The sequence below is a fragment of the Alexandromys fortis genome, unplaced genomic scaffold (assembly GCF_014885135.2).
Source record: "Alexandromys fortis isolate MF-2015 unplaced genomic scaffold, M_Fortis_MF-2015_v1.1 scaffold_283, whole genome shotgun sequence".
Classification (NCBI taxonomy): Eukaryota; Metazoa; Chordata; class Mammalia; order Rodentia; family Cricetidae; genus Alexandromys; species Alexandromys fortis.
Genome location: NW_026068164.1, coordinates 128,203 through 149,118, shown reverse-complemented (window position 1 = coordinate 149,118; position 20,916 = coordinate 128,203). Strand labels below are relative to the sequence as shown.

Sequence of the window (20,916 nt, the reverse complement as noted above, 5' to 3'; positions counted from 1 at the left end):
ATTTTATTTATTTATTATGTATGCAATATTCTGCCTCCATGTATGCCCGCATGCCAGAAGAGGGCACCAGATCTCATGACAGATGGCTGTGAGCCACCATATGGTTGCTGGGAATTGAACTCAGGACCTCTGGAAGAGCAGGCAGTGCTCTTAATCACTGAGCCATATTTCAAATATGTAATGCATCTATCTACAACAATGCAATTGGAATTACTACACACAATACTCTTGTTATTTAAGGTTTTGTTAAATCATATTAAGTGCAAACTCAATGCAGAGTCTGGGGGAAAGGTGCTAGAGTTTGAACCAGAACCCTTGAACATACTATAGAACATTTTTATGAAATACGCCAACCATACACAAAAGATTAACACAAGTTTACTGTATCACTGATTCAAGTTAGCCGATGTTTATCAGAAGAAGAGCAACTATGGATCAGCCAAGGATGTTCAAAAATATTAAATTATTAAAAATATTGTAAAATTCCTGTACCTGTAAAATAAATAAATAAATAAAACCTGAAATGGTGAAAATTGTCAGATCCTAGAACATGGGGCTGAGAGAAAAGGATTATGAGGTTTAGGTAAATTGGAGATACATGGTTGACATCATTTTTTAAAAAAAGAAACAAGAAAAAGGAAATAAAAATTAATAAATTGAGGGTTTATCGATAGCAGCCTCATACATTTGTCTTCTCATTGTTTTACTTTTGTCTGGCTTATTAAAGATGAAGGAGACAGTGAAAGCTAAAAATAGGAAAGGAAATTGCTCTGCATTTTATGACTAAAAGGTTCAAAAGAGGAATAAACATTACAATATCTCGAAACTACTAGAGCTAAAATGAAAAATAAACCATGAAATAAATTAATGTAAGTGTAAACAGACGATAGTGTTTAAAATATACCTTTCCAATAATACTACAGACTACATTAAAAGCTCCGAACATAACCATGAAATTTAAATGTTTGGAGGAATGCATTTCCGTTGACCTCACTAAAGTTCTGTCCTAGAAGATTAAAATCATATGAAGGCTAAAATCGGTATCCCGCATGTAAGAAACTGTGACAATTTGAAGCGACAGAGAGACGGCATATAGGTAATCTGTGTGTGACATGTCAGTGGAACCCAAAAGTATCAGGCCAAACTAAAAAAGTAAAATCTCAGATGTAAAAAAATTAAAGTATACAAGATAGGAGGTTTAAACAAGATCTTGGTGGTGATTGTGGCGGCGGCGGCAGCATTAATAGCAGCAGTGGCAATGACGGAGCACGCCTTTAATTCCAGCACTTGGGAGGCAGAGGCAGACGGATCTCTGTGGGTTCAACAGCCTGGTCTACAGAGTGAATTCCAGGACGGACAAGGCTGTTACACAATAAAAATCCTGTCTCGATAAACCAACAACGATAATAAACCGGTAAAATTATTTTAAACTAAAATAATGTTGAATGTTGCCAATAACTTGCAAATGTAGATTACCATGAATATAATTATAAAGTTTCTACATGTTAAATATTTCTAAGTATAAATGGACTTACTTGAAAACCATGGTCAACATTTAAATCTTGCACTTCACCAATGGCCTCTGATCCTGGACGCGGTGGAAGACTGGGACTGAAGGCCATGAGGTCGGTCTTGGGCTGACCCTCTCCAGAGCACACCCTCTGCCGCCTCTGCTGTGAGTACGACCAGGTCCCCACCGCGCTGGAGCACACCAGCACGGGCTTCCCTGGAGCACAGGCTCCATCTGTGGGCGTCGCCGAGCAGCGCAGCGCGGTGTACAGCAGCAGCGTGAGCACCAGCAGGCTGGACACCGCGCAGATGGCGATGATCAGGTACACGTTGACATCCACCAGTGACGTCTCTGGGACTGAAGCACGCCCTGATGTCTGTGAAAAGGACTTTGGCGCCTGGCCGCTTTCCACTAGAGACACTAACACAGTTGCAGTGGCTGTCAGTGCAGGCTCTCCATGGTCCTTCACCAGCACCAACAGAGTCTGCCGAGCGGCATCCGCCTCATCCAAGGCACGCGTTGTGCTGATCTCTCCCGTGTACAGACCCACGCGGAAGGGACTGCGCATACTCCCTGACGCCGACTGTAGCTCATAAGAGAGCCAAGCATTGTAACCAGAGTCCGCATCCACTGCTCGCACCTTCGCCACTACATGCCCTGAACCCACTGATCTAGGCACAAGCTCGCTCACTGACCCACCGGCTCTTACAGCTCCGTGGGGCAGCAGCGTGGGAGCATTGTCGTTCTCGTCCAGCACAAACACCTGCAGAGTCACATTGCTGCCCAGGGAAGGCACACCAGCATCCCGCGCGCTCACCTGGAACTGCAGCAGCTCCAGCTCCTCATGGTCCAGAGGCTGCAGAGCAAACACCTTGCCGCTCTCCGCGTGCACAGACACGAAGCTCGACAGCGAGCGCTCGCCCACCCGCCTCTCCACCAGCGAGTAGGACACCAGCGCGTTCTCCTGCGCATCCGCGTCCATGGCCGATACCGTGAAGATGTGCGCGCCAGGCGGGTTGTTCTCCTTCACGAACACCGTGTATTCGGGCTGCGCAAACGTGGGTGCATTGTCATTCACATCAGCCACCTCCACGGACACGCTGGCTGTGGCCCACAGCGAGGGCGAGCCTCCGTCCCGGGCTGTCACCACCACCTTATAGTCAGGTGTGGTCTCTCTGTCCAGGGCGCTGTCCAGCACGAGCGAATAGTAGTTCTTGAAGGTGGACACCAGCTTGAAGGGGACATGAGCGGTCAGGGAGCAGGTCACCTGCCCGTTTGCTCCAGAGTCCAGGTCCGAAACGCTAATTAGAGCAATGACAGTACCCAGTGCAGCGTCCTCTCGAACGGGCAGCGATAAGGAAGTCAATGTGATCTGAGGTACATTGTCATTTTCATCCAATACCTTCACTAGAACAGTGCAATGGCCCGCCATCGGAGGGTGTCCTTTGTCCGTCGCGTCAACGCGGATTTTGTAGACATCGACTTGTTCAAAATCCAAGTTCCCTTGTATTATGATCTCTCCTGTATCTGTATCTATGCTAAACTGCTCAAGAACCATGGGCGGGACCAGCCTATTAAAAGAGTAAGAAATTGCTGAATTGGTTCCTTCGTCCCTGTCAGATGCGTTCAGTCTAATAACCGTCGTTCCGTTGTGTGAGTTTTCCAATATTCTCACTTCATACTCAGACTGCTGGAAAGTTGGGGCGTTATCGTTCACATCCAGCACAGTGACCAGCAGCTGAACAGAGCCTGTGAGCTCAGGTTTGCCTCCATCCGTGGCTGTCAGCAGCAGCTTATGTTCAGGAACATCCTCTCTGTCCAAGGATTTTTTTAATACTAACTCAACCTGTTTGTTTTCTTCATTCTTTGAACTCACAGTTAGTGTGAAGTAATCATTAGAGTCAAGTCTGTAGGTTAACATTGAATTCGCACCAATATCTGCGTCAGATGCGCCCTCTAGCAGAAACCTAGAGTCTAACATTCTGGATTCTGAAATATGCAGCTTTTGTTCTTTTACCGGGAATACAGGCGGGTTGTCGTTAATGTCCCTCACCTCCACCTCCACGTGGAAAACCTGCAGCGGCCGGTCCACGATCACCTCCAGGTGGATGCTACACTCCAAGCTCCGCCCGCACAGCGCCTCCCGGTCGATCCGAGAATTCACAAACAAAATGCCATTCTGCAGATTTACCTCCAGAAGGTCCCCGCGGTCCTTGGACGCCACCCTGAACAGGCGGGGCACCAGCTCCGCCAGCTCCAGCCCCAGGTCCTGAGCGATGCGGCCCACGAAGGTTCCGTGTTTGGCCTCCTCGGGGACGGAGTAGTGGAGCTGGCCGCTCCCTGCCTCCCAGGCTGTGAAGATTAAAAGCAAGAGCAGCAGCCGCCGGGAATCCGGACCTCCTCGCCAAGAAAACACCATGTCAGGTATTCGTTTTGTTCTTTTGAGGAAATCCGGTTTTGATATCAAGGTCTACTGTCGTGCGTTAGGAATTCTTTAATCCAGTTGAGCTGCAACTGCTGTTGTTCAGATTTTAAGAGACATTCTGCTGCTGGAATGGCTGGGGATCTTGGCTAGTCAGAACTTGATAGACAGCGACACCATGCGGCTCCAAAGGGTAATGATTCCAAAGGTCTAACCGAACTGGGCAATAGTTGGGTTCCTCCATGACTAAATATTTTCTTTTCATTTTTCGTTCTTTCGAAGCAGATCCTTAGCATTACAAGTGAATGTACGTTTACCTTCTGCCCCCTTACAGAAATTTAGTTTCAGTGAGAGTTTTTTTCATAAGGAAAAATATTTATTCCAAATATTTTAAAAGCTAGTTTAGCATATGTTAACATTCTCTGCAACATATATTATGGGCTAGGAATAACATGGATATCACAGATATAAAACTGCCCTCCTCACATGTGTGTGAAAGGAATTTATTCACTGATTTCTGATCAATTTAACACATTATTATATATTAGCATATAATTCTAATTTTTCTTAATTTCATATGTCTTCCTGTGAATTCTTCTTAAATTTCTTGTTGATTTAATCGGTGAACATAAAACTTCTTAAACTATTTTGCTTACTAAATCTTGGAAAATGAAAACGTATTTTTTAAACATTCCTTCAATGTACGTGTAATGTGTCAAAAGGCCATTTACTACACTTCCTTTGTAGATTTCTCAGCCACTATAAATCCTAACCGTTTTCGATTACTGGTCTTTGCTGGATTTGGATCTTTTTGCTCCTCCAAAATATGAATATTTTCCAAAATTATGACTTTATCTGCTTCATAGTTCTTGAATGTGATTCTTGTCTATTTCAATGTCTTTAGACTAGTTTATCTTTTGAAGCATGTTTAAATCTATAACAACAAAGCCAGGCATGGTGGTGGATGTTGTTCATCGCAGTACTAGGGAGGCAGAGTCAGGAGGATTGTTCTAAGTTCAAAGAATTCCAGAACAGCTAGGGCTACACAGTAAGACCCTGTCTCAAAAATTTCAAAATAAATTTCAATACTTACCCCCAAATCTAAACATTTGAACATTCCAATTTCTATACTTTATTGATTCTTCAACCTTTGTATTCCCAAACCATGTATCACTGGTTTTCCCTTGCATACAATATTTAAGGTTTCCCTAGACTCTTCCCATTTTATATATCATAACTGTTGTGTTTATGACTACAACATCTACTGAGACTTCTAGCGCTTGATTTCTATTTACAAGTACAAGGACGTCAGACTCATATTAAAAACATCATGGTCAATCTTCATGTTGTCTCTGACCACTTTCCAAGTCATATTTTGTAGGAAAGGCCCCATCTCTTCCTAAATACCTTCTATCCAAGTTTTCTTCTACTTCATTTTTATCCCTGAAAATGCTACCACCCACGTTTACATCAGAAATCAGTTCTCCCAGAAGTCACTGTATTTCTTACATTGCATTCGATAAGATGCTTGTTCGTTGGAATTCCTCTAGTGGCCTTTCACTAAATCTCTGATCATCTCCAAGAAATGTTGTTGTTTTCTAGATCCCTAACCCTGCAGTCTGTGAAGTACCTACAAGAGATGCATTGCACTGAAGTTTTCTTGTTTTGTTTTGTTTTGGTAAATGTAGTCCTAACTAAAGCATTTCATTTTTCTAAAATTAAGTAAAGCTAACATTTTACTTAAGTTCTTAAAAATCTGGATGTTTGGGGACAAAATAAGCATGTAATCACGGGATATCTTAACTACTTCTTAGCCCTTGGAATAAAAATACTTCACTAGCTTCAGATGATAAGTGTACCGAAAACACACAGACAAGATAGTAAATCAGAAAAGAGGGATAATGGAATTTTCTATGAAGCAATTACATTTACCCGTGTTTTACTTTTTTTTTTTTTAAAAAAAAAGCTATCTCTATAAATACCATTAAAGATGTTAGGGGGAAAAATGGACTTTCAGAATCTCTTAGAACTTTTACAAACAACAAATATATCCCATAGCCAGAAAAGAAACCTGAAAAAGTTTGTATCTCTCAAAAGTGATTTCACAACCAAAATTCATGGTAACTCATGGATATGGAGCCGTAAGAACGACTCCCGTCAACATCTACTGCATCCAAAGATGAATGATTTTAATTTCTATTAAGTAATCTGCTAAGGCTTTAAAATGGCATATGCAGATAAAACAAATATTTAAAAAACAATGAAACAACTACAAATTACCAGCACTAAGACTATAACAATCATAAGTATTCCCCAATTATTCTATAAGAGTTAAACAGAAGCAGAATTTGGAATGCTCGTGGTAGTGCTCTATGGTAAATCCTACGGGAGCTGCTCATGAATTGAACACCTTTGTTTTCACTTACACTGAAAACAAGAACAAGATGTTCTAAAATCATCTCATAGCATGTATTATAATTTAGCCAACTTCGAAAGTTGACAGTCAGAGCTAACTACACAAATACTTGAAAATTTGAAAGCAACATGAGATTTTGTTTTGTTTTGTTTTCTGACAGGATTTCTCTGTGTATCCCTGCCTGTCCTGGAACTCATTCTGTAGACCAGGCTGGCCTCACACTCAGAGATCCACCATTCCTTGCCTCCCAAGTGCTGAGATTCAAGGTATTTGTGCCACCACTGCCCAGCAAAAGGATTTTTTGGTTTGGTTTGATTTTTTGTTTGTTTGGATTTTTTAATAACATGAGTTTTATAACCAACACTGTTCTCCATGGATGCTCACAAGAGACAATTGAATTAATAAATCATTACAAATCTGAGTAATGAAATTAGATGTAGGTACTTTACATGAGGAAGAAATAAAAGAAGACGTATGACTTGCAAAAGAAGAATTGCGAAAATGCAGAAATGGTTTTGATGGCTATTTTTCTCAAACAGAAAGGCATATTGTATATGTACTAATAGTTTTAGAATATACAACAGAAACCAAAACCTCCCAGAATTCAGAGAAATGAATACTTAGTGTAAAAGCTGAAGGACATTCACTGTATGCTAGAGTTGATTCTTCTGTTTTGAATGTGAATAAACTTCCTATACAAAGGAGTCAGATAAATCAATACGTAAGCCCATTTAAGACTATATTTTAAAATAATATTAATAATTGCAAACATGGCAAACACAATCCTACGAATAAGATAAAAAAGAAAGCGCTTCACAAATATGATCGGAGAATATAAATTGTTGCAGTAAGAAATAGAAGTAGTTCAACTTCTAGGGTAAAGAAATTGCAGCAACAATGTTGAAATACACGCTGTAGCAGAATATGCACAATACAGAGAACGAGCAATGGGTCAACATATGTATTTAAATTACTTCACTATAGGATTTATAAAGCTAGAATCGGTTGGAACCTACTAAGAGTGCTTGCCTATCGTGCTATGGGAACTGGCACCTATCCTAAGAGGTGTGGGTAATGAATAACACACTGGATGTGCAAACACTTAATTTTAAATCTGCTATGTAAAGACATTGTTCATATTAGCAAATTATTTATAAAAACTATAGAGCAACATAAATTATCAAATTTGTGAAAGAGAACCCCAAACTGGCCTGAAACTCCCTTTTAAAATCAGACTAGACTCAAAATCAAGTATCTTCCTGCCTCAGTCTCCCTGGTGCTGGAATTAATGGGGTGCTTCATAAAAAAAACAGCTAAACGTCTTTCTTCAAGCCTGAGGAAATAAATATTTAAGACTCACGTTGTCTGTAGAGCTGGGACCCTGAGGTAGGCTGGGGCTGAAGGCCATGAGGTCGGTCTTGGGCGGACCCTCTCCAGAGCACACCCTCTGCCGCCTCTGCTGCGAGTATGACCAGGTTCCCACCTCGCTGGAGCACACCAGCACGGGCTTCCCCGGAGCACAGGCTCCATCTGTGGGTGTCGCCGAGCAGCGCAGCGCGGTGTACAGCAGCAGCGTGAGCACCAACAGGCTGGACACCGCGCAGATGGCGATGATCAGGTACACGTTGACATCCACTAGCCCCTGATTAAGGCTGGAGGCTCCAACCGACGCCTTAGCAGATACCTTCTGTGTTTGGCCGCTGTCTACCAGAGAAAGCAACACCGTGGCTGTGGCGGTCAGCGAAGGTTCTCCGTGGTCCTTCACCAACACTAACAAGCACTGTCGCAACGGATCTGACTCCTCCAGGGCGCGAGTGGCACTGATTTCGCCCGTGTACAGGCTAACGCGGAAAGGACTACGAACTCCACCCACAGCTGGCTGAAGCTCATAGGAGAGCCATGCATTGTAGCCAGAGTCCGCATCTACCGCCCGAACTTTCGCCACAACTTGACCAGGAACAAAAGCACGAGTTACCACCTCGTTCACTGTGCTAACAGCCCCATTTGTCAAAGGCCCCAGCAGCGTGGGAGCATTGTCGTTCTCGTCCAGCACAAACACCTGCAGAGTCACATTGCTGCCCAGGGAAGGCACACCAGCATCCCGCGCGCTCACCTGGAACTGCAGCAGCTCCAGCTCCTCATGGTCCAGAGGCTGCAGAGCGAACACCTTGCCGCTCTCCGCGTGCACAGACACGAAGCTCGACAGCGAGCGCTCGCCCACCCGCCTCTCCACCAGCGAGTAGGACACCAGCGCGTTCTCCTGCGCGTCCGCGTCTATGGCCGACACGGTGAAGATGTGCGCGCCAGGCGGGTTGTTCTCCTTCACGAACACCGTGTATTCGGGCTGCGCGAACGCGGGCGCGTTGTCGTTTACATCAGCCACCTCCACGGACACGCTGGCGGTGGCCCACAGCGAGGGCGAGCCCCCGTCCCGGGCTGTCACCACCACCTTATAGTCAGGTGTGGTCTCTCTGTCCAGGGCGCTGTCCAGCACGAGCGAATAGTAGTTCTTGAAGGTGGACACCAGCTTGAAGGGGACATGAGGAGTCAGAGAACAGGTCACCTGCCCGTTGGCACCAGAATCACGGTCAGATACACTAATTAAGGTGACAACTCTTCCAGGTTGGCTGTCCTCAGATATAGGGAGCGACAAGGAACTGACAGTCAGCTGTGGAGCGTTGTCGTTAGCATCTACAATTTCCACAAGAACTGTACAGTGTCCAGGTAGTTGTGGGAAGCCTTTATCTCGTGCCTCTAACGGAATCTTATAAGCTTTACTTTCTTCGAAATCAATAACTCCTACAACTGTAATTTCTCCGCTCTCAGCATCCATGTGAAACTTGGATTTTATATCTGGGGAAATATCACTAGAGAATGAGTACATAACGTCCCCATTCGCGCCCTCGTCTAAGTCTGAAGCATTGACTTTGATTACCAACGTCCCGTTTGGAACGTTCTCGGGTAATTTCACGGTATAGAGAGATCTTTCGAAAACCGGAGCATTGTCATTGACGTCCAGCACTGTGATGAGTAACTGAACGGTGCCGGTCAGCTCGGGTTTGCCTCCATCGGTGGCCGTGAGCAATAAGCGCATCTCCGCAGTTTCTTCTCTGTCTAATGGTTTCCGCAAAACAAGCCCAAGAGGTTTCACCTGTTCGTGGTTTGGTGGTACATCCAGAGAGAAATGTTCATTGGTGCTCAGTCTGTAAGTCAGCAGAGCATTGGAACCGACATCTGCATCTGACGCGCCCTCTAGTGGAAATCGCGAGTCAAGCAGTCTGGATTCCGGAATAAATAGAGTCTTTTGTGTGGTTGGAAACACTGGAGGATTGTCGTTAATGTCCCTCACCTCCACCTCCACGTGGAAAACCTGCAGCGGCCGGTCCACGATCACCTCCAGGTGGATGCTACACTCCAAGCTCCGCCCGCACAGCGCCTCCCGGTCGATCCGAGAATTCACAAACAAAATGCCATTCTGCAGATTTACCTCCAGAAGGTCCCCGCGGTCCTTGGACGCCACCCTGAACAGGCGGGGCACCAGCTCCGCCAGCTCCAGCCCCAGGTCCTGCGCGATGCGGCCCACGAAGGTTCCGTGTTTTGCCTCCTCGGGAACGGAGTAGTGGAGCTGGCCGCTCCCTGCCTCCCAGGCTGCCAGAATTATCAGGAGCAGGAGTAATTGTCGGCTCTTCCAGTTGTATCCTCTCAGGTTTACCATTTCAAATTACTGACGATTTATTCTCATTCACGACGATTATATAAGATTTCAGAGATTTCTTTTTATTTCTTCATTCCAATCCCGCGATGCTGGCCATTGTGGAGCAACCGAAGAGTGAAGCCTAGTGGAGTCTTTCTAAAGGAAAATGAATGGCTTAGCGTCGTGACATTTAGTGGTTAATAGCGACATCCTGTGGCCGAAGTAGTAAGTAGAATTTACAAAATTTACAGTTATGCAAGGGAAGGTATATTTTAAATTGAAATTTTTCTTCTTTGTTGTCAACATGTTGAGCAACATTTCTCATGCATCTTCATGGAATTCTTGGCTGAATAACAGCATTTGAATTTATTTCCTTTTGACTGTAATCTTCTCCTCTTTGTTATTAGTAAGACTTTTGTCCCCAGGCAGTTTGACATATAGATCTCTTTAATTTAAGACAAATTTTTTAAAAAATCTTTTTAATGTCAAGAAGGAGAATTGATAAACAACATTCATATATCTTTATTGAATAAATATGGAAAGTTTGGAGATCTTTGGAACAAGATTTTGTATTAAAGTAACTTCTTACAGAACAATATTGTGAAATTCTCTTCACATGATTATATATTCCATTATTGGAGTTCGTAGTTCTTGTGTTCATTTACTCTTTCCACATCTTGTTTTCATGAGTACATGCCTGTTTTCAGTCTCCAACAACATGGCAGTTATTTCTTCATAATATAGATCAGTTATATTAGCTAAATATTGCTGCTTACCCATCTTGCTTTCCACAATTTATAATGAACGTCTTTGAATATTTTATCTTTTGGGGTTTGTTTCACAAATGCCATTTTCTTGAATGTTTCATCCAATGTTCCCAGATGCAAGTAAGAAAATTACATGTGTGTTCTAATGTTTCCCAGGTTTGATAATGAACCATATCAATTTTTAATGATTGGCACTCTGTTTAACTATTGTAAAAGCTTCTCATTACACTCCATTCATTCCTTAGTTAAACCTCATGATCGACTTTATGAACCTTTATTACCATTGCCTCAAATGTTCTGTACTTTTCAAATGATTTTAGAGATGAGTAAACAATTATTCTAATAGTTACCCAAGAAAATCTTCTTTATAATACTTTTCCTGTCTTATCTCATACTTTATCCTATGAGAACCATAGACTTCAACCCAAGTGGATTGTTCTGGATTTCAGATTCAATTGGAATTTTGCTGTGCACACATTTACTTAAAGTCATTTCCCCCCCATAAAAATACTGGTTATTGTCAATATTCTCCCAAGGGAACTTGTATTTATAGCCATCAAACTCATCAATAAGCTGGAAATTCCCTCCAGCTAGTGAGATGGGTGGACACATGGCTATGCTGTGATTTACTTACCTTTCTTGTGTCTCATAACATTCTGCTTTCTATGACTATAACATTATATCCAGTACATCTTTATTTTTATATGGAATTCTTGAAGGTTGGGCTTTGACTCAGTGATTTTTGGCAGATACTGGTCTATGAAGTCCTCCTATACTTTTGTTAATGCTTTACTTGGTGGATATGGCCATAGATTTTTTTTTCTACTTCTAAAACAGTGAGAGGTGTTCAGGTTGCTAGATATAATTATCCATACAAATTCTCCTCCTCCTCCTCCTCCTCCTCCTCCTCCTCCTCCTCCTCCTCCTCCTCTTCTCTCTTGTTGTTGTTGTTGTTCTCCTCCTCCTCCTTCTTTCTTCTTCTTCTTCTTCTTCTTCTTCTTCTTCTTCTTCTTCTTCTTCTCTTCTTCTTCTTCTTCTCTTCTTCTTCTTCCATTCCCTATTCCCCTCCTCCTCCTTCTTCATTTGTCAAGACAGTTTCTCCATGTAGCCCTGGCAATCCTGAAATTTACTCTGTAGACCAGAATGATCCCAAACTCAGTGCTGAGATTAAAGGTGTGTGTCATCACCATCTGACACAAATTGTGTTGTTTATTGATTAGTGTGTCCAGAAGTAAATTTGTTACTCTTAACTAGATAGGAGAGTGTAGAGAATTTTTCATCTTGCTACTATATCAAGTATGTGTTAAAACATTAGTCTACACTTCTTTTTGAAGAACAGAGAAAACTGGGTTAATTATGTATGCCATTTCAAGAATGAAAATATGAAGACAATAGAAGCACGAACTCCAACTTAGTCCTCTTCCTGACACTGACCAGTTCTAGTGAAAGCAAATGTGATATGGAGCTTAGGACGGTCTGTTTTCTAGGGAAAATACACAATACGAAAAGGTAAGGCTATCTCAGGGAGTCACTTCTGTGCCTCAAATGCGCTTGGAAATGAAAACCTTTCTATTGCTGAAGTTTTAATTCAACAGTTAACATCGGAAAATAATATTTCTCAAAGTACGACATGGCACTAAAATGCTAGTGGTATGTCAGAATAGTTCAATAATTCTGGCCTTCCCAGAATAACAAAACAAATAACTTTTCACAAAATGAAAATAATATGGAAATCACACTAAGCAAGCAGCCACTCCTTGACAAACATTATTATAAGCACCTGAGAAGTAACAAGTTACAATTATTTTTTTGGTTTTTTTCGAGACAGGGTTTCTCTGTGGCTTTGGAGCCTGTCCTGGAACTAGCTCTTGTAGACCAGGTTGGCCTCAAACTCACAGAGATCCGCCTGCCTCTGCGTCCCGAGTCCTGGGATTAAAGGCACGTGCCACCACCAACTGGCGACAAGTTACAAATTTTTAAAAAAAATTTTCTGCATGACAGATTCTATTATTTATGTTCTAAATTTTGTAGATTTGAAACAGAGAACTAAATGGATAAACAGCCTGTGTAAGGCTTCAAAATAAAAGGCATAGATGGAATTTGGCAAGGGAAGATGTCCTGAAGACGCACAGCTGAGACACAGTTAGCTGCCTTTTTGTAGAGAACCAGTAAACAATGCAAATAATTACACAGAGAAACAAAGGGAATAAGCTTGTACTCCATACAGAAACCCATTAAATGAATTCCAAAGATAAGAGAATTGCAACATCACAGAAGTGCATTGGCCTTTATGTTTGTTTCTTTGTGGTTTTCCCTCCAGTAAATAGAACCTAAAGCCTTGTACCTGCTAGACAAGGGAGCAACTACTGAGCCCAACAATGGACTATTGACTTTATGTGAGTTTGCTGGATTAAAGTCTGAGTTCCCTCCAACTACTGTTTCTAAAGCATCTGGACCACTAATAAACTGGGTAATAATTACAGAGGGAGCTAGTCTATTAATATGAAATCTCCTTTACCAGAATCATGCAACCTAGTCATTGTCCTTTATTGCTAAATGGTTCAAGAATAACTTTTAAAAAAAGAGCTCAAGTTTCTCTAGGAATAACAATGACTAGGGAAAGAATACAAAAAATAACATACTATGAGTGTTCATTCAAAAGAGGGTGAAGTTTTATAGAGATCATTCACAGAGCGCTTGCCTGGCATGTCCTTGGTCTCATCAAACACAGAGAGAGAGAGAGAGAGAGAGAGAGAGAGAGAGAGAGAGAGAGAGAGAGAGAGAGAGAGAGAGAGAGAGAGAGAACAAAAATGCAAATAGAAAAGAATGTGTGACCTAATTGTATTATGATCTCAATGTTCTATAAAATATTCAAAATAGTATTCCCAGTGTTAAAATGCAAAACCGCAAACACCCTATGTATTTACTTAGGGAAATACTTACACTAACCGGAACAAAGTGGCAGAAAAGGACAAGTGTAACAACATTTTGAGTTTGCTTTTTAAAACCATGGAGTGCAGAATGTGCATAATAATGTTTAATTCCGTTTACATCTAAGATCAAGACAAATGAAGCTTATAAGGAAAATAATAAAATGAAAGTTCTTAGCCCAGTGAAATGAATAGAAATTTAAAGAGTGAGAAAATATGAAACTGAGTACAGAAAAACAATACAAATTGTAAAGACAAATATGAATTTTGGACTTACTCTTGAGCAATGCTCTTCATTTAAATCCGGATGCTCGTCCACTACAGGACAAGGAGGAAGACCCGGGCTGAAGGCCATGAGGTCGGTTTTGGGTGGTCCCTCTCCAGAGCACACCTTCTGTCTCCTCTGCTGTGAGTATGACCAGGTTCCCACCGCGCTGGAGCACACCAGCACAGGCTTTCCAGACCCGCACATGCCCTCTGTGGGCGGCACTGAGCACCGAAGTGCAGTGTATATCATAAGGGTTAGAACTAGCAGGCTGGACACCGCGCAGATAGCAATGATCAAGTACACATTGACGTTCACTAAAGAAATTTCCTGGCCAGTGGAGCCTGACGCCCGCGAAGAGGCTTTTGGAGTTTGGCTGTTCTCAACCAGAGATACTAACACAGTGGCAGTGGCCATCTGCGCAGGCTCCCCATGGTCCTTCACCAGAACTAATAGGCGATGACGTGGTCCATCCGCCTCCTCCAGGGTACGTGTAGTACTTATCTCGCCTGTGTACAGACCAACCCGGAACAGGCTCCGCGTTCCACCCGTTAAAGGATGCAGTTCATAAGACAGCCATGCATTGTAGCCAGAATCCGCATCTACCGCGCGCACCTTAGTAACAACTTGGCCGGGAACCACTGAGGGGGACACAAGCTCGCTCACTACACTACCGGATCCTTGCGTCCAAGGTCCTAGCAGCGTGGGTGCGTTGTCGTTCTCATCCAGCACAAACACCTTCAGAGTCACATTGCTGCCCAGGGAAGGCACACCAGCATCCCGCGCGCTCACCTGAAACTGCAGCAGCTCCAGCTCCTCATGGTCCAGAGGCTGCAGAGCAAACACCTTGCCGCTCTCCGCGTGCACAGACACGAAGCTCGACAGCGAGCGCTCGCCCACCCGCCTCTCCACCAGCGAGTAGGACACCAGCGCGTTCTCCTGCGCATCTGCGTCCATGGCCGATACCGTGAAGATGTGCGCGCCAGGCGGGTTGTTCTCCTTCACGAACACCGTGTATTCGGGCTGCGCAAACGTGGGTGCATTGTCATTCACATCAGCCACCTCCACGGACACGCTGGCGGTGGCCCACAGCGAGGGCGAGCCTCCGTCCCGGGCTGTCACCACCACCTTATAGTCAGGTGTGGTCTCTCTGTCCAGGGCGCTGTCCAGCACGAGCGAATAGTAGTTCTTGAAGGTGGACACCAACTTGAAGGGGACATGAGCGGTCAGGGAGCAGGTCACCTGCCCGTTTGCTCCAGAGTCCAGGTCCGAAACGCTAATTAGAGCAATGACAGTACCCAGTGCAGCGTCCTCTCGAACGGGCAGCGATAAGGAAGTCAATGTGATCTGAGGTACATTGTCATTTTCATCCAATACCTTCACTAGAACAGTGCAATGGCCCGCCATCGGAGGGTGTCCTTTGTCCGTCGCGTCAACGCGGATTTTGTAGACATCGACTTGTTCAAAATCCAAGTTCCCTTGTATTATGATCTCTCCTGTATCTGTATCTATGCTAAACTGCTCAAGAACCATGGGCGGGACCAGCCTATTAAAAGAGTAAGAAATTGCTGAATTGGTTCCTTCGTCCCTGTCAGATGCGTTCAGTCTAATAACCGTCGTTCCGTTGTGTGAGTTTTCCAATATTCTCACTTCATACTCAGACTGCTGGAAAGTCGGGGCGTTATCGTTCACATCCAGCACAGTGACCAGCAGCTGAACAGAGCCTGTGAGCTCAGGTTTGCCTCCATCCGTGGCTGTCAGCAGCAGCTTATGTTCAGGAACATCCTCTCTGTCCAAGGATTTTTTCAACGAGAGTCCAATTTGTTTGTTACCATCACTGTTCGTTTTCACATCTAACCCAAAGTATTCGCTGGGACTGAGTTTATAGATTAAGATAGAATTTGATCCAACATCAGCATCTGATGCGCCCTCTAGTGGAAACAAAGAATCAGGCAGCCTGGATTCATAAATTAAAATTCTTTGCTCCTTTACAGAGAAGACAGGAGGGTTATCATTAATGTCCCTCACCTCCACCTCCACGTGGAATACCTGCAGCGGCCGGTCCACGATCACCTCCAGGTGGATGCTACACTCTAAGCTCCGCCCGCACAGCGCCTCCCGGTCGATCCGAGAATTCACAAACAAAATGCCATTCTGCAGATTTACCTCCAGAAGGTCCCCGCGGTCCTTGGACGCCACCCTGAACAGGCGGGGCACCAGCTCCGCCAGCTCCAGCCCCAGGTCCTGAGCGATGCGGCCCACGAAGGTTCCGTGTTTGGCCTCCTCGGGGACGGAGTAGTGGAGCTGGCCGCTCCCTGCCTCCCAGGCTGCCAGGAGCAGAAGTGACAGCAGCAGACACCGTGTTCCCAGCCTGCCTTCAGTGGTAAAATCCATGTCAGAGGCTTCTTGCTTTATTTCCATTAGAAGAGTTTTTTTTTCTGTGCATAAAATTCTGTATGATTCAAAGTCTATCGATTCAGTTCTTCTGCATTCGCCATCATTCAGCAGTCATGGAAATTTTCAGCTACCAGAGGAAAGGGCTTTGTGTGCTGGCTAGATGTAACTTCGTGGTAGACAGCGACACCATGCGGCTCCACAGGGTAAGACACGAATTCGTATACCCTCACTTACCTTGATAGCAAATCCTCCAGGTGTTTATAATTTTCAGGGCCAATTGAAAACAATCATATTGTTTTTCTTTTTTCTTTTTTTTTTGTAATTTAGAATGAGAATGGTCTTTAGTTATTCGCGGAGAAGCAACATTTTTAGCATTTTAAACGTTTTAGCATTTTGTCATGTCTAAATTTTTAAATCTTAAAAGATTGCTAATGTTTATTATTACTTTGTTCCTCGTATCACACATGCTTATGGGTCCTTCTTGTGATAATTGAGCATGGTTTTAATGCATAGTGTGTGGAAGATTTTAAATTTATATGTGTTCTCACTGAAGATCGGGTTCACCCTAAACTGTGAAGCCCAGGATGTTCTCAAACTCAAAATGTTTGCATCTTAGCATTGAGAGCAGGGACACAGGAGCGTGCCAGTGAACCTATCGCTGTGGCATTTCTCCATCGATGCTCAGTTTATAAGGATAACTTCCCATGTGTGCACCCCACCACATTAATTTCTGCCGGAAATTGTTCCTGATGTGTTTTGTTGCTATCATTTTCTATTCTGAAAGACTCCATCTTTTCCTTTAAATCTCAACTTCATCCTATACTCTTTCCCTTCAGAGGGCCTCATCTTCTCCCACGTTCTTGTGATACCTTTCCTAACATCCTCCAAACCACATCTGCATCTCCCCTTCTATGTTTCTGTCAATTCCACTTATATATGCTCTTAGAAAGCAATTTGTTTAACATGAAAGCATTGCTAGCAATTATTAGAGAATTAGGAGATTCAGCTCTTGAAAATTAACATTTTGTTTTAATGATATAAACATTCTCTGTATCACCTATAGTAATTTTGATTTTTATTTCTCTGCCTCCTTATTGATCTTATTCAAAGTTAGCCCACAGATTCTCTATCTTTCACATATACCATGTTTATCATTATGAGTATAAATTTCATTAAATTACTAAAACTAGAAATTTAATATTAGAATTACTTCTAGGAGACTTACAGCTTGATCATAAGCCAACTTCTCATTTTAATCATAACATTTTCTGTTTCTCAAAAATTTCTCCTTGCTAATAAATACTTTTTATTATTTTGTAAGGTTTGTATTTTATAAAGCATCTTCAGTAGGTGGTTAGTTTCTAGGCATAGGTTGCTGATGATAAATTCATAAGCCAAACAATTATTTTCAGTTGTTCTTCAGTATGAATCATATTTTGTAGAGTATATTGAATATTTGCAATTGCCTCCTAAAAGTACCCTTAGTTAAAACTTGGTTTTTCTTGGCTGAGAAGTGAATTCAAGGTCTTGAGTTAGTGCTCTACCACTGTGCAGAACGCCAGCCTAAAGCGGGTTTTTAATAGTTTCATCTCTTCCTGTAAAAATATTATCTTCATAATTAAAGTCAGTCAAATATAAACTTTACCATTATTTCATCCTTAATTCGCCAACTGAGATGGTTGAACTTCTTTTCAGACTTCAGCAAGTCAACAGTAAGACTTCCAAATGAAGCACGGTATCCCACCCTTTTCCACTATTCAGACATACATTAAGCCTCACAATGATAATACAAAGCTCTTCCTTTTGCGAGATGCTATATTCAAATAATTAACCCAGATATATTAGATATTTTCCCCAAGACTTTCCTTTACAGTAATTTGTGCCAACAAAAACATCATTTGCTAAGCAATAACAAACAAAGCATTTTTTTTACTTAGAATAATATAAGCCTCACATTAAATACATATTGAGCTAGTCTTTTTGGCAAAGCTTTTCTATAGTAACCAATACATATATATTAGTCTAAGTAAGGTCTACTTCCTACAGGAAACGTCAACAGGCAAAAATTAGCAAACATTAAACATCATATTTAAGCCGGGTGGTGGTGGCGCACGCCTTTAATCCCAGCACTCGGGAGACAGAGGCAGAGGCAGGCAAATCTCTGTGAGTTCGAGACCAGCCTGGTCTACAAAGCTAGCTCCAGGACAGGCTCCAAAGCCACAGAGAAACCCTGTCTCGACAAACCCAAAAAAAAAATCATATTTACTTTTCAAAATCTTCTAAAGATTAGTTGTACAATCCAACTGGAATTGTTGTAATAATCTTATTGTTTCCAGGTTTAAAAAATGATTAAACATTACTGAAATTCTTTATGTAAAATAAAATTATATGAAAAGAAAAAATGCTGATCTTTTGCTGACACATAGCTTACAGATTCTCATTTTATTTATTTCAATAGTTTATTCCAGCAGAGGGAGAAGATTATATGAGAAGATGATTAGTTGATCTCTTTATAAATAAATAGCTCCCTCCACCATATGGAAAATTTTGTAGAAATTATACAAAGCAGTAAGTTTATCTTTCAAAACTAAATTAACCTGATTTTTAACAGTTGATAGGTATTTGCAATTAACCAATAGTGTAGCAAAAGCTATTCTCAATTCTAAGACCTCCCTAAAGTTGATCACTGTATTATAAATATCCAAAGAGAAAGAGAGAAGGGTTAACTATGGAAGGAAGGAAGCACACATGTGAATTAGATTGAATGGGTAACTATGGAAGGAAATGCACACGTGAATTTTAAACATCAGCAATGCCAAAAAAGGGAAGCTAACATTTCCTACATTAGGTATGCAATGGTTATTACCTGTTGAGCTGACATGTTTGCCCAAAACAGAAAAAAAAAAAGAGGAGCAAGAGAATTTTTATTTTTCAATGGCAAGAACTCTTACCTATGTTTGTAAACAATAAACCCAAGAGAAGAGTTTTTATAATAGTAATTTTATGTTACTTCCTAATTTGTAAATGCAAAGCAACAAACACTATGCTTTCTGACCAAATGCATGGGGATTTTTCAGAGCAGAGGGGTTCACAAGGACTTCTCAACACAAATAACTTTTTATTGATATTTATTGAGCTCTACATTTTTCTCTGCTCCCCTCCCTGCTTCTCCCCTCTCCCATCAATCCTCCCCCAAGGTCCCCATGCTCCCAATTTACTCAGGAGATCTTGTCTTCTTCTACTTTCTACTTCCCATGTAGATTAGATCTATGTAAGTCTCTCTTAGTGTCCATATTGTTGTCTAAGTTCTCTGGGATTGTAATTTGTAGGCTGGCTTTCTTTAAAAACCACCTATGAGTGAGTACATGTGATAATTGTCTTTCTGTCAACACAAATAATTTAAGGGGAAACTGTACCCAAGTTTCTGAACAACTACATCATTATTCCTCCAAATTCCAACCCTAACCTTTAGGGGGAAATGAATTATTCTCTATTAATATGATGTTCTGTTATGGGAATCGAAAGGAAATTTTAACTGTAATCCTTTCTGTTTCAAGAATTTTAAGCAATAGCTATATATATATCCAAGTGAAAACACTACTAAAATGAAATTTTTAACAATAAAGTTTTTAATTATGAAACCATAGGTGTGATAATCTATTTAGGCAAAGATTAAATTAATTGTTTACTACAGAAATATGACTGAAAAAAGAAATTAAACTTTTATATAAAAATAAAATAGAACAGAAAGAAAAAGGCATAGTTGATGGGCTGTTGTAAAAATATTGATATGTAGTCATAAAATAATTTATAAAGAATAAGTAATTTAACTTATGTTTTCTGGCTCACACCTTTAATCTCAGCTCTAGGGAGGTAGAGGCATGATAGACGTCGGTGAGTTCCAGTTCAGTTGGTTTACATAAATAGTCCCCAAGCCAACAGGGGCTACATGTATGACCCTGTCTCAAAACTGACAGAAAGAAACATTTAAAAGCATGTCTTACACTCTGTTCTATGATATGCACTAGATTGCGTGTGAGTATGCTTAAATGACAAGAAATTATGAAAACATTTTACAAGCAGAGTGCAGTCTCTCATACCTGTAAACCACCACTAGAGAGCCTAGGACAGGAGAATTCAGAGTTTGAAGGCAGCCAAGGAATCGTGATATCAACGCTAGCCTGGGTTGCGTAGCTCAGCTCAGTCTCAAAAAAAAAAAAAAAAAAAAAAAAAGAAGGAAGGAGGGAGGGAGGGAAGGGGCTCGCTGGGATGGACGAAAAACTGATAAACCAAACAAAACACGATTTAGAATGACATCAATCAAACAAGACATGGAGAAAGACAACTGGTCGACCTATGTTAACAAGAAATTATGAAAACATTTTACAAGCAGAGTGCAGTCTCTCATACCTGTAAACCACCACTAGAGAGCCTAGGACAGGAGAATTCAGAGTTTGAAGGCAGCCAAGGAATCGTGATATCAACGCTAGCCTGGGTTGCGTAGCTCAGCTCAGT

General features: G+C 42.0%; 2 protein-coding genes across 4 annotated transcripts in view; both read right to left on the bottom strand.

Moving 5' to 3' along the window:
- Nucleotides 1-10,186, bottom strand: part of LOC126491936 (protocadherin alpha-C2) — a 196,204-nt gene extending 186,018 nt beyond the window's left edge. The window contains exon 1 of one of the 3 annotated variants that reach the window (XM_050127941.1): nt 8,408-10,186. In XM_050127941.1, the coding sequence (XP_049983898.1) occupies nt 8,408-10,063 (1,656 nt within the window). In that variant the 5' untranslated portion in view covers nt 10,064-10,186. Of the gene's footprint in view, nt 1-2,273; nt 4,182-8,407 lie in introns of those variants that run through there. The other 2 variants (XM_050127940.1, XM_050127942.1) reach the window with 2 other exon arrangements.
- The window catches only part of LOC126491938 (protocadherin alpha-6-like), a 173,259-nt gene extending 156,714 nt beyond the window's left edge, over nt 1-16,545 (bottom strand). The window contains 2 exon segments of the mRNA XM_050127946.1: nt 14,017-14,132; nt 14,134-16,545. Coding sequence (XP_049983903.1) covers nt 14,058-14,132; nt 14,134-16,425 — 2,367 coding nt within the window. The 5' untranslated portion in view covers nt 16,426-16,545 and the 3' untranslated portion in view covers nt 14,017-14,057.
- Between the last annotated feature and the right edge of the window lie 4,371 nt (nt 16,546-20,916).